This window comes from Heterodontus francisci, chromosome 5 (genome assembly GCF_036365525.1).
Source record: "Heterodontus francisci isolate sHetFra1 chromosome 5, sHetFra1.hap1, whole genome shotgun sequence".
NCBI lineage: Eukaryota > Metazoa > Chordata > Chondrichthyes > Heterodontiformes > Heterodontidae > Heterodontus > Heterodontus francisci.
The window spans coordinates 24,215,479-24,228,655 of NC_090375.1; the positions used below are offsets into that span (position 1 = coordinate 24,215,479).

At 44.0% G+C, this 13,177-nt stretch overlaps 2 protein-coding genes across 2 annotated transcripts in view; one reads left to right on the forward strand and one right to left on the reverse strand.

Moving 5' to 3' along the window:
* The window catches only part of psmg2 (proteasome (prosome, macropain) assembly chaperone 2), a 32,685-nt gene extending 32,407 nt beyond the window's left edge, over positions 1-278 (reverse strand). Inside the window, exon 1 of the mRNA XM_068031208.1 lies at positions 135-278. Within this exon, the coding sequence (XP_067887309.1) occupies positions 135-200 (66 nt within the window). The 5' untranslated portion in view covers positions 201-278. The remainder of the gene's footprint in view (positions 1-134) is intronic.
* A 690-nt stretch (positions 279-968) lies between these two features.
* cep76 (centrosomal protein 76) overlaps positions 969-13,177 on the forward strand; it is a 53,302-nt gene continuing 41,093 nt past the window's right edge. The window contains exons 1-3 of the mRNA XM_068031209.1: positions 969-1,139; positions 7,939-8,094; positions 12,063-12,135. Of these exons, the coding sequence (XP_067887310.1) occupies positions 1,077-1,139; positions 7,939-8,094; positions 12,063-12,135 (292 nt within the window). The 5' untranslated portion in view covers positions 969-1,076. The remainder of the gene's footprint in view (positions 1,140-7,938; positions 8,095-12,062; positions 12,136-13,177) is intronic.

A 13,177-nucleotide genomic window follows, 5' to 3' on the forward strand; every position in this document is an offset into this window, starting at 1 on the left:
ATACCAGGACTTTCAGCTGTCAATGGAAACAAGTTTGATGGTTAAACACCAGAATCTACATTAAATATGCCATATTAATGATGCTTCGAGTACATTGCACTTTATTAGGATTATACATCAATGTGGCTACCTACCATAATGAGAGTGTAACCTTTCAGGTTGACACAACTACTGCCACTCGGGATAAAAACCGTCTCCATTTCGTGGCTTGTGCCGCAGCAAATCCTCCAACTGCCACCCTCCCGGCTGTCGCTTTCCAATGACGCACAGCCTGAGGAGGGGACCTTCCATACTAACCGACGCAAAGTGTGAAGCGCTTTATTTTAAATCGAACTTGAATTAGAAGCAGCCAGCTGCAACTGTTTCTTAGAAATCTGACTGAGCAAACCCTGTTGCTGCGATTTTTAGTTTGGGATGTTTTTCAAGTCGGACGGGCAGGTCGACGTGAGGGTAAATTCCCGCTCGGTTTTGGCGCCAACATTTGGAGGCAGAGGGCGGAGCTTCGTGTCTGGTGGCGGTAGAGCTAGTAATAAAAGCAAAATATTCCGGAGGCTGGAAATTTGAAATAAAAACAGAAAGTGCTGGAAATGCATGGCAGGCCTGGCAGTATGCGTGGAGAGAGAAACAAAGTTAACGTTTCAAGTCTGTGATCTTTTATCAACAATTAAGGGTGGGGGCGGAGCTTCGCGGCTGGTGGGCGGGGCTGGTGGGGAAGGTGGGCGGGGCTTGGTGGCTGGTGGGCGGGGCTTGGTGGCTGGTGGGCGGGGGCTTGGTGGCTGGTGGGGAAGGTGGGCGGGGCTTGGTGGCTGGTGGGCGGGGCTTGGGGGCTGGTGGGCGGGGCTTGGTGGCTGGTGGGGAAGGTGGGCGGGGCTTGGGGGCTGGTGGGCGGGGCTTGGGGGCTGGTGGGGAAGGTGGGCGGGGCTTGGTGGCTGGTGGGCGGGGCTTGGCCGTTGCGCAGAAGGGGTGGAGCTGGTTCTACACCATGACGGCAGGCAGACGGCGGTTGCTGCAAGGAGGAGGTGGTGTATTATCGGTTGTAGTCGTTGTCAATACCCGGTGAAATATTCCTCAACGTTATGTCGCTGCCGCCGGACAAGGCTTCCGAGCTCAAGCAAATAATTCATAACCAGTTGAATCAGGTGAGCTGCCACTGTCTCACCGCTCGGACAGCGGCGGGGGTGGGATTGCGGCCTCGGTATTGACTAAAATGGTGTTTGGAGCCACCGTGCACATCCCCGCCCCTCGCTCCCCGATGCTCTTTCCGGTTAACCATATCATCAATCAACACAAATCCTGAACCCATAGTTCTCCCTTTTTAAATCGCCATAAACAGAGTTCCAACTTATAATAAAACTAACGTAAAAGCTTTTCAAATTATAATGTTGTTCCCTGCATCAACTGTGCATTCCAGTCCTTCCTGTGCCCACCAGTTGTGGAAGCCTCAAGCGTACTGACTGGCATAGGTTCCTTTCCTTTTGATTGAAGGATGGTCATTGATGAAGCAGCTGAAGAAGGTGGTGGTGAGCTGCCTTCTTGAACCGCTGCAGTCTATGGGGTTTAGGTACACCTACACTGCTGTTAGGAAGGGAGTTCCAAGATTTTAAGCCAGTGACAGTGAAGGAACACGATATAGTTCCAAGTCAGGATGGTGTGTGGCTTGGAGGGGAACTTGCAGGTGGTGTTCCCATGCATTTGCTGCCCTTGTCCTTCTAGTTGGTAGAAGTTGTGGGTTTGGAAGGTGCTGTCTAAGGAGCCTTGGTGAGTTGTTGCAGTGTATCTTGTAGATGGTACACACTGCTGCTACTGTGTGCTGTTGGTGGAGGGAGTGAATGTTTGTGGATGGGCTGCCAATCAAGTGGGATGCTTTGTCCTGAATGGTGTCGAGCTTCTTGAGTGTTGTTGGAGTGGCACACTCCTGACTTGTGCCTTGTAGATGGTGGATAGGCTTTGGGGAGTCAGGAGGTGAGTTACTCGCTGCAGGATTCCTACCCTCTGACCTGCTGTTGTAGACCCAGTATTTGTATGGCTACTCCAGTTCAGTTTCTGGTCAATGATAACCCCAGGGTGGTGTTGGTGGGGGATTCAGTAATTGTAATGATATTGAATGTCAAGGGGAGATGGTTAGATTCTCTCTCGTTCGAGATGGTCATTGCCTGGCACTTGTGTGGTGTGAATGTTACTTGCCATTTATCAGCCCAAGCCTGGATATTGTCCAGGTCTTGCTGCATTTCTACACTGACTGCTTCAGTATCTGAGGGGTCGCGAATGGTGCTGAACATTATGCAATGATGAAGCAGCTGAAGATGGTTGAACCTAAGACACTACCCTGCAGTGTTGTCCTGGGAATGAGATGATTGACCTCCACCAACCGCAACCATCTTCCTTTGTAGATATGACTCCAACCAGTGAAGAGTTTTCCCCCTGATTCCAATTGACTCCACTTTTTCTAGGGCTCCTTGATGCCATAGTCTGTCAAATGCTGCCTTAATGTCACCCTCACCTCACCTCTTGAATTCAGCTCTTTGATCCATGTTTTGACCAGGGCTGTAATGAGGTCTGGAGCTAAATGGCCCTAATAGAACCCAAACTGAGCATCAGGGAGCAGATTATTGCTAAGCAAGTGCTGCTCGATAGCACTGTCGACAGACTGGCATCTGTGATGCTGGGGACTTCAGGAGGAGGCCGAGATGGATCATCAACTCGGCACTTCTGGCTGAAGATTGTTGCAAATGCTTCTGCCTTATCTTTCGCACTGATGTGCTGGGCTCCCGCATCATTGAGGATGGGGATATTTGTGGAGCCACCTCCTCCAGTTAGTTGTTTATTTGTCCACCACCATTCACGACTGAATGTGGCAGGACTGCAGAGCTTAGATCTGCTCCATTGGTAACGATATCGCTTAGCTCTGTCAATCGCTTGCTGCTTCCGCTGTTTAGCATGCAAGTACTCCTTATAACTTCACCAGGTTGACACCTATTTTGAGGTATGCCAAGTGCTGCTCCTGACATGCCCTCCTGTACTCTTATTGAACCAGGGTTGATTCCCTGGTTTTATGGTAATGGCAAAATGGGGGATATGCCGGGCCATGAGGTTACAGATTGTAGTTGAGTCCAATTCTGCTGCTGCTGATGGCCCACAGTGCCTCCTGGATGCCCAGTTTTGCATTGCTGGTTCTGTTCAAAATCTATCCCATTTAGCACGGTGGTAGTGCCCACAACACGAGGAGAGTATCCTCAATGTGAACTCCGACTTCGTCTCCAATAAGACTGTGCGGTGGTGACTCCTACCAATGCTGTCATGGACAGATGCATCTGTGGCAAGCACGTCGGTGAGGTCAAGGTCAAGTATATTTTTCCCTCTTGTTAGTTCCCTCACCACCTGCCAGAGACCCAGTCTAGCAGCTATGTCCTTTAGGGCTCGGTCAGTGGTGGTGCTACCAAGCCACTCTTGGTGATGGACATTGAAGTCCTCCACCGAGAGTACATTCTGCGTCCTTGCCGCTCTCCAACATGGAGGATACTGACTCATCAGCTGAGGGAGGGCGGTAGGTGGTAATCAGCAGGAGGTTGCAATGAGACTTCATGGGGCCTGGGGTCGATATTGAGGACCACCAGGGCAACTCCCTCCTGACTGTAGACCACTGTGCCACCACCTCGGCTGGGTCTGTCCTGCCAGTGCGACAGGACATACCCGGGGATAGTGATGGCAGTGTCTGGGACATTGTCTGTAAGATATGATTCCATGAGTATGATTATGTCAGGCTGTTGCTTGACTAGTCTGTGGGACAGCCCTCCCAATTTTGGCACAAGTCCCTAGATGTTAGTAAGGAGGACTTTGCAGGGTCAACAGGCCTGGGTTTGCCGTTGTCGTTTCCGATGCCTAGGTTGATGCCGGGTGGTCCATCTGGTTTCATTCCTTATTAACTTTGTAATGGTTAGATACAACTGAGTGGCTTGCTAGGCCATTTCAGAGGGCATTTTAAGAGTTAACCACATTGCTGTGGGTCTGGAGTCACATGTAGGCCAGACCAGGTAAGGATGGCAGATTTTCTTCCCTAAAGGACATTAATGAGCTAGATGGGTTTTTACAACAATCGACAATGATTTCATGGTCATCATTCGACTAGCTTTTTAATTCCAGATTTATTAATTGAATTCAAATCCCATCTTCTATCATGGTGGGATTCAAACCAATGTCCCCTGAGCAATACCCTGGGTTATTAGTCCAGTGACAATACCACTATGCCGTCACCTCCCCTATCCAATCTTTCTTCATAGCTGCATTTTTCCAGTTCTGGCAACATCCTCGTAAATCTCTGTACTCTCTCTAGTGCAGTTACATCCTTTCTGTAATGAGGTGACCAGAACTGCACACAGTACTCATGGTGTGGCCTAACCAACGATTTATTCAGTTCCAGCATAACCTCCCTGCTTTTATATTCTATACCTAGGCTAATAAAGGAAAGGATTCCATATGACTTCTTAACCACCTTATCGACTGTCCTGATACCTTCAGGGATATGTGGATATTTACTGCAAGGTCCCTCACTTCCTCTACACTTCTCAGTATTTTCCCATTAATCATGTATTCCTTCGCCTTGTTTGACCTACCCAAATGCATCACCTCACACCTCTCCGGGTTGAATTCCATTTGCCATTTTTCTGCCTATCTGACCAGACCATCAGTATCTTCCTACAGCTATCCTCCTCACTATCTACCACACGGCCAATCTTTGTGTGGTCTGCAAACGTCTTGATCATGCCCCTCCGAATCGTTAATATATACTACAAAAAGCAAGGTACCCAGTACTGAGCCCTGTGGAACGCCACTGGAAACAGCCTTCCAGTCACAAACACCCGTCAACAATTACCCTTTGTTTCCTGCCACTGAGCCAATTTTGTATCCACCTTGTTGCATTTCTCTGGATCCTTCAACCGTGCTCTGCCTGGACTTGTCAATGGTCACCTCAGCCAGACCCAGCAGAAGCCCAAAAGGTGGTCCTCTGACCTCTCCACATTTCCCCTCACCACACCGGGTGACCAAACATCAGGACCCTAGGATTGAAGCACACCTAGAAATAGAGGGGCTGCCCCTTCAGATAGAGGAAGAGGGGCTGCAACCTTTCATACTCTGAATAAGCATGAGACACAGAACTCAGTCATCCAGGCTGTGAAAATATCACGTAGTTTTTACTCACCAGAGCTGCAGGCTTGGATGTGTTTTTAATTACTTTTATCCTTGGTTTTAGAGGGAGGAGGTAGCGTGGTGTGCCAGCTGTGGCTCAGCAAGTAACCCTCTTGCCTTCTAGTCACAATGTTGTGGGTTCAAATTCTATTCGAGATTTGAGCACATACAGCAGTATAGAGAGAGCAGCGGAGGAGCCATCGTTTGGATGAGCCATTAAACCGAGACCCTGTCTGTCCCCTCACGTGGATGTAAAAGATCCCATGGCACTATTGTAAAGAAAAGCAAAGGAGTTCTGGTCAATATTTATCCCTCGACCATCATCATGAAAATAGATTATTTTGTCATTGTCACTTGCTGTGCACATTAAATGCATTTTATATTAAAGATGGAAGAAAGAAAGAAGTTGCATTTATATTGCATTTTTCATAACTGCAGCTGTCTCAAATGCTCCACAGCCAATGAAGTACTTTTTGAAGTGTAGTTGCTGTTATGTAGGAAATTGCAGCAACCAATTCGCCGACAGCAACCAGGTAAAGGACAGATAATGTTTTTCCAGTGATATTTGTTGAGGGATAACTATTGGCTAGAACTTCCCGCCTTCAAAAATTGTTCTGGGATCATTTACATCCACCTCAGTTTAATGTCTCAACCGAAAGCTGGCACCTCCCAACTGTGCATCACATTCTTTGGTTTCAACTTAAATTACCTCTAGAGTGGGACTTGAATTTATGCAATTCTGATTCGGAGGTGAGAGTGCTGCCATTAAGCCAAAGGGAAAATGGAACTCAGAAATCCTGATGGAAATTCAAAAGCCCATAGCCAGACGTTTAAATCTAACTTAGACTGATGGGCCAAAAGACACTTCCTTTGTGTAAAATAGTGTTTAAAGACTAAAGGTCTGAGTTGAAGAGAACATCAGCAAAAAGTGGAACACAGGAAACCAGTAACACCAGTTCCATGGTGGTATCGGAAGGACACGAGGAATGATCCCAAAATACAACGTTTTCTTTTTCAGTAATTGTTTTAGCATTTTCTAAGTTTTCTTTTTCCCTTCTGTGACCTTCCTGTGTTGGTTGCCTCCTCTACGAAGAGAATAAGCTGGAGAGCTCCCTGCATCTTACTGATGCTGTTTGAACGTATGTGAGAATAATGAAGCAGCATCTGGCCTGGAGTAAGACAGGGTAAAGCATTGTATTCTGTTTCCTTCCCAGAGAAATATCCTTGATAAAGGAACTGAGAGCTCAAGCTCCATCCTGCTGGAACACTATGGCCCAGATTTTGCGGTAGAAATGACAGTGAAACTGTCAGCGTTCACTGTCATTGCTGCACTGAAATTGACAGCAACTTCTGTGCATATGCACAAAAGAATGTGGAAATACAGAAGTTGCTGTCTATGATTCTACTCTTCTCCACAGGGTGTGCTGTTGAGGTCCCTCAGTCTGCAAGCAGCGGAAATCAACTGAACTGATGAGAACATCCACTCTTAGACTGTTAGTCTCACTGTAAAATACCTTTTTAAAAAAAGCTGCAACTTTTTGAATGAGGTGTAACTGGGTTTTTATTAGTGTGAAAACTTCATAATTACTGCTAAGCATGCTCATTGGGCCTGAAAAGCTAATTTTAGTTTAGTTTAGTTTAGAGATACAGCACTGAAACAGGCCCTTCGGCCCACCGAGTCTGTGCCGACCATCAACCACCCATTTATACTAATCCTACACTAATTCCATATTCCTACCGCATCCCCACCTGTCACTATATTTCCCTACCACCTACCTATACTAGGGGCAATTTATAATGGCCAATTTACCTACCAACCTGCAAGTCTTTGGCATGTGGGAGGAAACCGGAGCACCCGGAGGAAACCCACGCAGATACAGGGAGAACTTGCAAACTCCACACAGGCAGTACCCAGAATTGAACCCGGGTCGCTGGAGCTGTGAGGCTGCAGTGCTAACCACTGCGCCACTGTGCAATATTTGTGGAATGGCAAATTTTTCCTTTATGATTTTAAAACGTTCCACATTTTTAAAAAAAAACTTAAGTTGGTTTATTTTAGCTCCAATCTTAATCCAATGGTAATTGTTATTCTGCTGACTGAAAATTTAAATTAAAAGTGAAGGATATTCATTGCTTTTAATTTCCTGGTTTGCTGTGTCTGGATAATTCAGTGCGATTAGCTGCTTATCTTGTTTGCTGACATCACTGTTGCTGCACACCAAGACATCCCCTTGGCTTGACGCCAGATTTAAACTGCCATCGGAAAAGGAGAAAATCACGCCACAGAAATCGCTAGATCTTTGTGGGCAGCTTGCTTCGAGGTCAGCAGTGAGCACCATTGCTTCACTGCTGACTGCTAAATCTGGGCCATTATGTATTAGAGGTCTGATGTAAAATGCTGCCTGGCAGTAATCCCGTTTCTGCTTCCTAAGAAATTTGTAAATACGTGTACAGACTAACACACATTGGAAAATATTGGTGTTCGCCTTTCGAATATAAGTCCCTTTTTTGGAGTTGAGTACTAGTGTTTTTAGTTTCCATGTGTTTTATTACACATTGTCTTTCAGCATCATGTGGTATATCTGAGTAGAAGAATTATTTTTAGCAGGGGTACTGAGATAAGATGTAAACAGTTTTATAAATAAGGGTGTAACATATGTATTTTTGTCTGCTCCTTTTAAAGTTAAATTTAAACCTGTGAAGAAAATTTGCGACTTGTCAACATTAATAACTGGCTGAATGTTTTTTGACCAGATGAATATCCATGAAAAGGTCAGAGAAATCTTAGCAGAGTCAGTCCGGGAAGAACTAGGCGTTTGTTCACAAGGTTTATCTGAGGCTGATCTCATCAAAGCATTACAGCGGCGAGGTATTATAGATGATGTCATGAAGGAACTCCGTTTTTTAACTGTAAGTATTTTATTGCAACGAGTAGCATAGTTCCTAAAAGTTCTCCAATATTAAAATCAGAGCATCAAAAGCTCATTTACGAAGAAAATTATTGGTTTATATTTAATCTCATTACTGTACAGCATTGATTTAAAATATTGAGTCCCAGTACCCCATTAAAACAAATGGATCCACTCTGGATTGGGAAACATACAGATGGCTTTTCTTTATCCCTGATGTCACTGGAAAGCCCCAACAAGACTGCTGTTTCCTTTACAGAGGCTGCACTATAGAATAGTTACAACATTGGAGGAGGCCGTTCGTGCCAGCTCTCTGCAAGAGTAACTTGGCCAGTCCCACTCCCCGTGGCCATGCAACTGTTTTCTCTCCAGATAATTATCCAATTCAATTTTGAAAGTCACAATTGAATCTGCCCCCACCATACTCTCAGGCAGAGCATTCCAGATCCTAATTGCTCGCTATGTTTAAAAAAAAGTCTTTGTTTCCAGTTTACCCGGGGCAAATCTATTTTCACCCAATTGAAATTGGACCTCCCTGAATTAATTATTTTTACTCTGGATTGTTCTTTCTCCTTTTCCATAGCCAACCTAAACCTTGTGGTATTATGATCACTGTCTCCTAATACCATGAGGACTATGAGGGCATTAACTGAGCTATGGTGTTAGAGACTGGGATCTGTTGTGAAAGATAGTTGTAGTTTGTGTGTTTATTGTTACTAAGCATATAATAAGCCCTTAGGCTATGCTTGGTTATGCAAGATTGGAACCAAGTGAGTTCTTCAACCAGTGATATGCAGAAATGGATGAGAAGCTACTGTATGGCATTGCTGTCATTGTTTAAAGAATGTTGACCGCCCACCTTCCATTGATGTCTAGTTGTGCCAGGTCAGATCATTTTGTTTTAACTGCGAACTATAGCCCTTTTCCTTTCTCTGCTAAGTCCTTGAACATGCTGTCTCCTCCCAAAACTGACCCTATTCAGGTTTCTGCCCCTCTCATAGCACCAATATAGCCCTAATCAAAGTCACAAAGACATTCTCTCTGACTAGAGTAAATGATCCCTCCTTCACCTTTTGGCTACTTTTGACATGATCAACCACACCGTTCTCTTCCAACGTGTCTTGTCTTCAGCTTGGTGGGACTGCCATCACTTGGTTCCAATTGTATAACTGAGCATAGCCAGAGTATTGCTAATCAATGGGTTCTCTTCTCACTCATGTACCTTCAACCCCCAGGGATGACCCTTATCCACATTCTGCAGCTTGTCAACATCATCCACAGTCATGCAGTCAGCTCCATCTTCTACTGCCTCTATGCAGTCAGGCAACTTGTCCAATATGCAGTCTTGGAATGAACCTTACTTCATCTTTACATTGAGAAAAAGCAGCCACCTTCTTCAGCCTTTGCCACAGGTTTCATATCTTGGCCACCGTCTCTTTCCCCCCCCCCCCCCCCCCCCGACGCCTTATGTCACTGTCTCAGGCTAAAGCAGACTATTCGCACTCTCACCATCCTAATCAATTGCTAGCTGAACTTCCAAACCTCACATCTTCATCGCAAAGCCTGTCTGCTTCCATTTCTGTAAAATTCCTTGCTTCCATCTGTACCTCTGCCTATCTGTTACTGAAGCCCTCCCCCATGTCTTGTGAATTACAAGGCAGATCATTAATATCCTATTATTCTGTCAAGGAGCAGCTTAGTACGTCATTGCTTGTTCAATGTGTACTTTAAAATCAGACGGGTGAAGAAAAATATGAATCCTGCAGCTTGTAAAAGCATTCTCAGACTTACTATATAGTATTTAAAGACTGAAAGTATTCTATTGTACTATAAATCTGAGCCCCAAGGAAAGAGTAATGAAAATACATAAAATCAGCGAACACAAAAGCTAGAGATCCTCAGATGCATCAAAATTAAAATGAAACTTTAAAAACAAAAGTGCATGACAAATCTATGGCTAATAATACAAAAGAAAATTATTTTTGATATAGAGGAAGTCAAAACATTAGAGAAGTAAGAGCAGATATTGGCAGGTAACAAGGGAGTGACTTTTAGAAACACAAAGTTGAAGAATAATTAAAAGGATCGCATTTATTAGAATTGAAAGAGGAAATATAATAGGTGAAGTAATGGCAGCGATACTAAATGAGTACTTTGTCTTGGTTTTCACAGAAAAGGGCAGTAATGGGAATGAAAGGGTACAAGAAGAGCAGGTGGAGCAATTAGATAAGGTAACTATAAATAAGGAAGTTGTACTGAATTTAAAGAAAAATGGTGGTACTCAACAGTGACAAAACCTGAAGGCATGCATCCTAGAATGCTAAGGGAAGCCAAAAAGGAAATAGCAGAAGCCCTGACCACAGGCTTTTAGATGTAGAAATTGTGCAACATTCCCTATAATACAGTGCCAGAGATCTGCAGGGTTGCCTCAGTAATGCCTGTAAGCCAATAGACCAGTCAGCCTAACATTGTTAGTGGGTTAGCTTCTCCAGGCTATAAGATTGGATAAAAATAAATACTCACCTGAGAGCAAAAGATTGAAGGACAGCCAGTATGGGTTTGTAAAAGGTAAGGAATGACTGACAACTGTTCCTTGAGAAAATAACTATATTGACAAAAACTATTCAGTGGAGTTGTGTATATGAATTTTTAAAAAATTAATGTGCTACATCTATTCTTATTGACTTAAAATTAAGGCACATGATATTGAAGGGGATGTGGCACCACTGAAATTAACAAAATGACAGAAAACTGAGTGGTGATTATGGATGTTTTTAGACTGGACTGATGTAGCAGTGGTGCTTCCCTAGAGTCAGTGGTCGGGATGAATGTTCCCTGTCAGTCCCTTTAAGTAAATGCAGATGCATAGCGTGTATGAAAATGTAGAGAGGCTGCACGCTTAAATAAATCACCTACAAACTCCAAAGAAAATTAGAGGGAACGTTGGTCAGGACTTAAATAAGGATATTGGATAGTAGTTTTTCTAAATGTACAAGTGCAAGAGGAAGATAATGACCTTCCCTCCATCATAACGTCAAAAGTGGGGATGTTTGTTGATGGTTGTGCAATGTTACTACCATTTGCTGCAACTCAGATACTGAAGCAGCCCCTATCCAGCTGCAGCAAGACCTGGACAACATCCAGGCTTGGGCTGATAAGTGGCAAGTAACATGTGCGTCACTCAAGTGCCAGGCAATGACCATCTTAAACAAGGGAGAACCTAGCCATCTTCCCTTGATGTTCAATGGCATTACGATTGCTGAATCCCCCACTATCAACAACCTGGGGGTTACCATCAACCAGAAACTGAACTGGACCAGCCACACAAATACTGTGGCTACAAAAGCAGGTCAGAGGCTGGGAATTCTACGGTGAGTAACTCACCTCCTGAATCCCCAATGCCTGACCACCATCTACAAAGCACAAATCAGCAGTGTGATGGAATACTCTACACTTGCCTGGATTGGTGCAGTTCCAACAACATTCAAGAAGCTCAACACCATCCAGGTGACATCCTCCCAGTCCCTCGAAGCCCAATTGGTTGCCAGCATTTGCATTTGAATGGTTCAGAAATGACCCATCGTGGGGAAGTGCATGGCTTTTACTAGGTGTTTCAAGGATTTGGGAACTCCACAGTATGGGGAATTGTGGTCTTGATCCCACAATGGGCTTTGCTCTATACATTGTTGCTCCTGTGTGTTGTTACCTCATGGTACAGGCCAAACTCAAGCCTTAGACTTCCATGACTTGTGTTATTTATTTTTTAATTTTCTTTTCATATTGTGTATCTTCATAATCACATTTTGTCTTGGTTGCCACTTTTGTGTTTCATACAGCAAAGACATATTGCAATTAAAGTGTTGCATTTTAACATGGAATGTTGCAATTCTGCCTTCTAATGTGCCCAGTGTTGATCCATTTATTTAAATTAAATGGAATAAAGACATTTTTCATCTCTGGGAAGTGCAGGTCAAAGAAGATACGTCCAGTTCAAAACCGGCCACGCACTTTGTTGACAAGGACCCAGCGGAATTAAGGAAAAGTGAGTGCATCTGTCACCTTATTAATTTCAGGCCACTAACGTTTTATTTGCTTCTGTAAGTTCTACTGGTTGAAAGACTCTGGTTTTTATTAGTATTCATATTGTTTTCTTATGTTAAATATCTTTAGCGAAGTTGAGATTTATGCTGATTACAGGTTCAAGAGAAATTGAAAAAATAGAGTTCATTTTTATAGATTTATACTGCACTGCAATAGGCCTGTGCCAGTTCTTTGAAAGAGCTGTTCAGTTTAGTTCCACATCCTGGCTTTTGCCCCTTAACTCTGCAAATTAGTTATCTTGAAGTCCATGTCTGACCACCTTTTGAAAGTTCCTATGGGGTCTGATTCCACCACCCTTTTCAGGTAGTATGTTCCAGAGCTTAACAACCCTCTTATGAAAGGTCATTAATTTGAAACAGTAACTCGGTTTCTGTCTATAAGTTCTGCCTTACCCGTTTCCAGCATTTTCTCCTTTTATTTTAGATTTCCAGCATCTACAGTATTTTGCTTTTCTAAAAGTTTCTCCTGCCTTGTACATATGCATCATTGTCCTTGACCCCTTCAATTACTGGAAACAGTCTTTGATCTGCCCCATCCCAGCCTTTCATAATTTTGAACACTTCTGTTCTCTTCCCTCGTAGTGCAGAGTCCCAAAATTTCAAGCCTTTGTATTTGTATTGCCTCGTACCAGACAGAATTCTAATGAATCTGCATTGAACCCTCCTTAAAGCCTCTCGATCCTTCCTGTCGCATGGAACCCAATACTGCAGACTGTACTTGGAGGTTTAAACATTTTTTTATATAAGCTCATCATTACCATTTTGGCTTTTATATTCTGTGTCTCTCGAAATAAAACCTAGAATTCAATTAGGGTTTTTGTAGCCTTATGAACCCAAGATGCTACCTTTTTAATATTCTGTCAACCCAGTCACCCTTCTCACCCCTGCCAAGTCGTTCTCTTCCACAGCACTGAGCCTACTGGTCCCAGAAATAGGGGAATGAATGAGATTTTCAACAGGAACAGTTTTCCTTTTGCATATAAT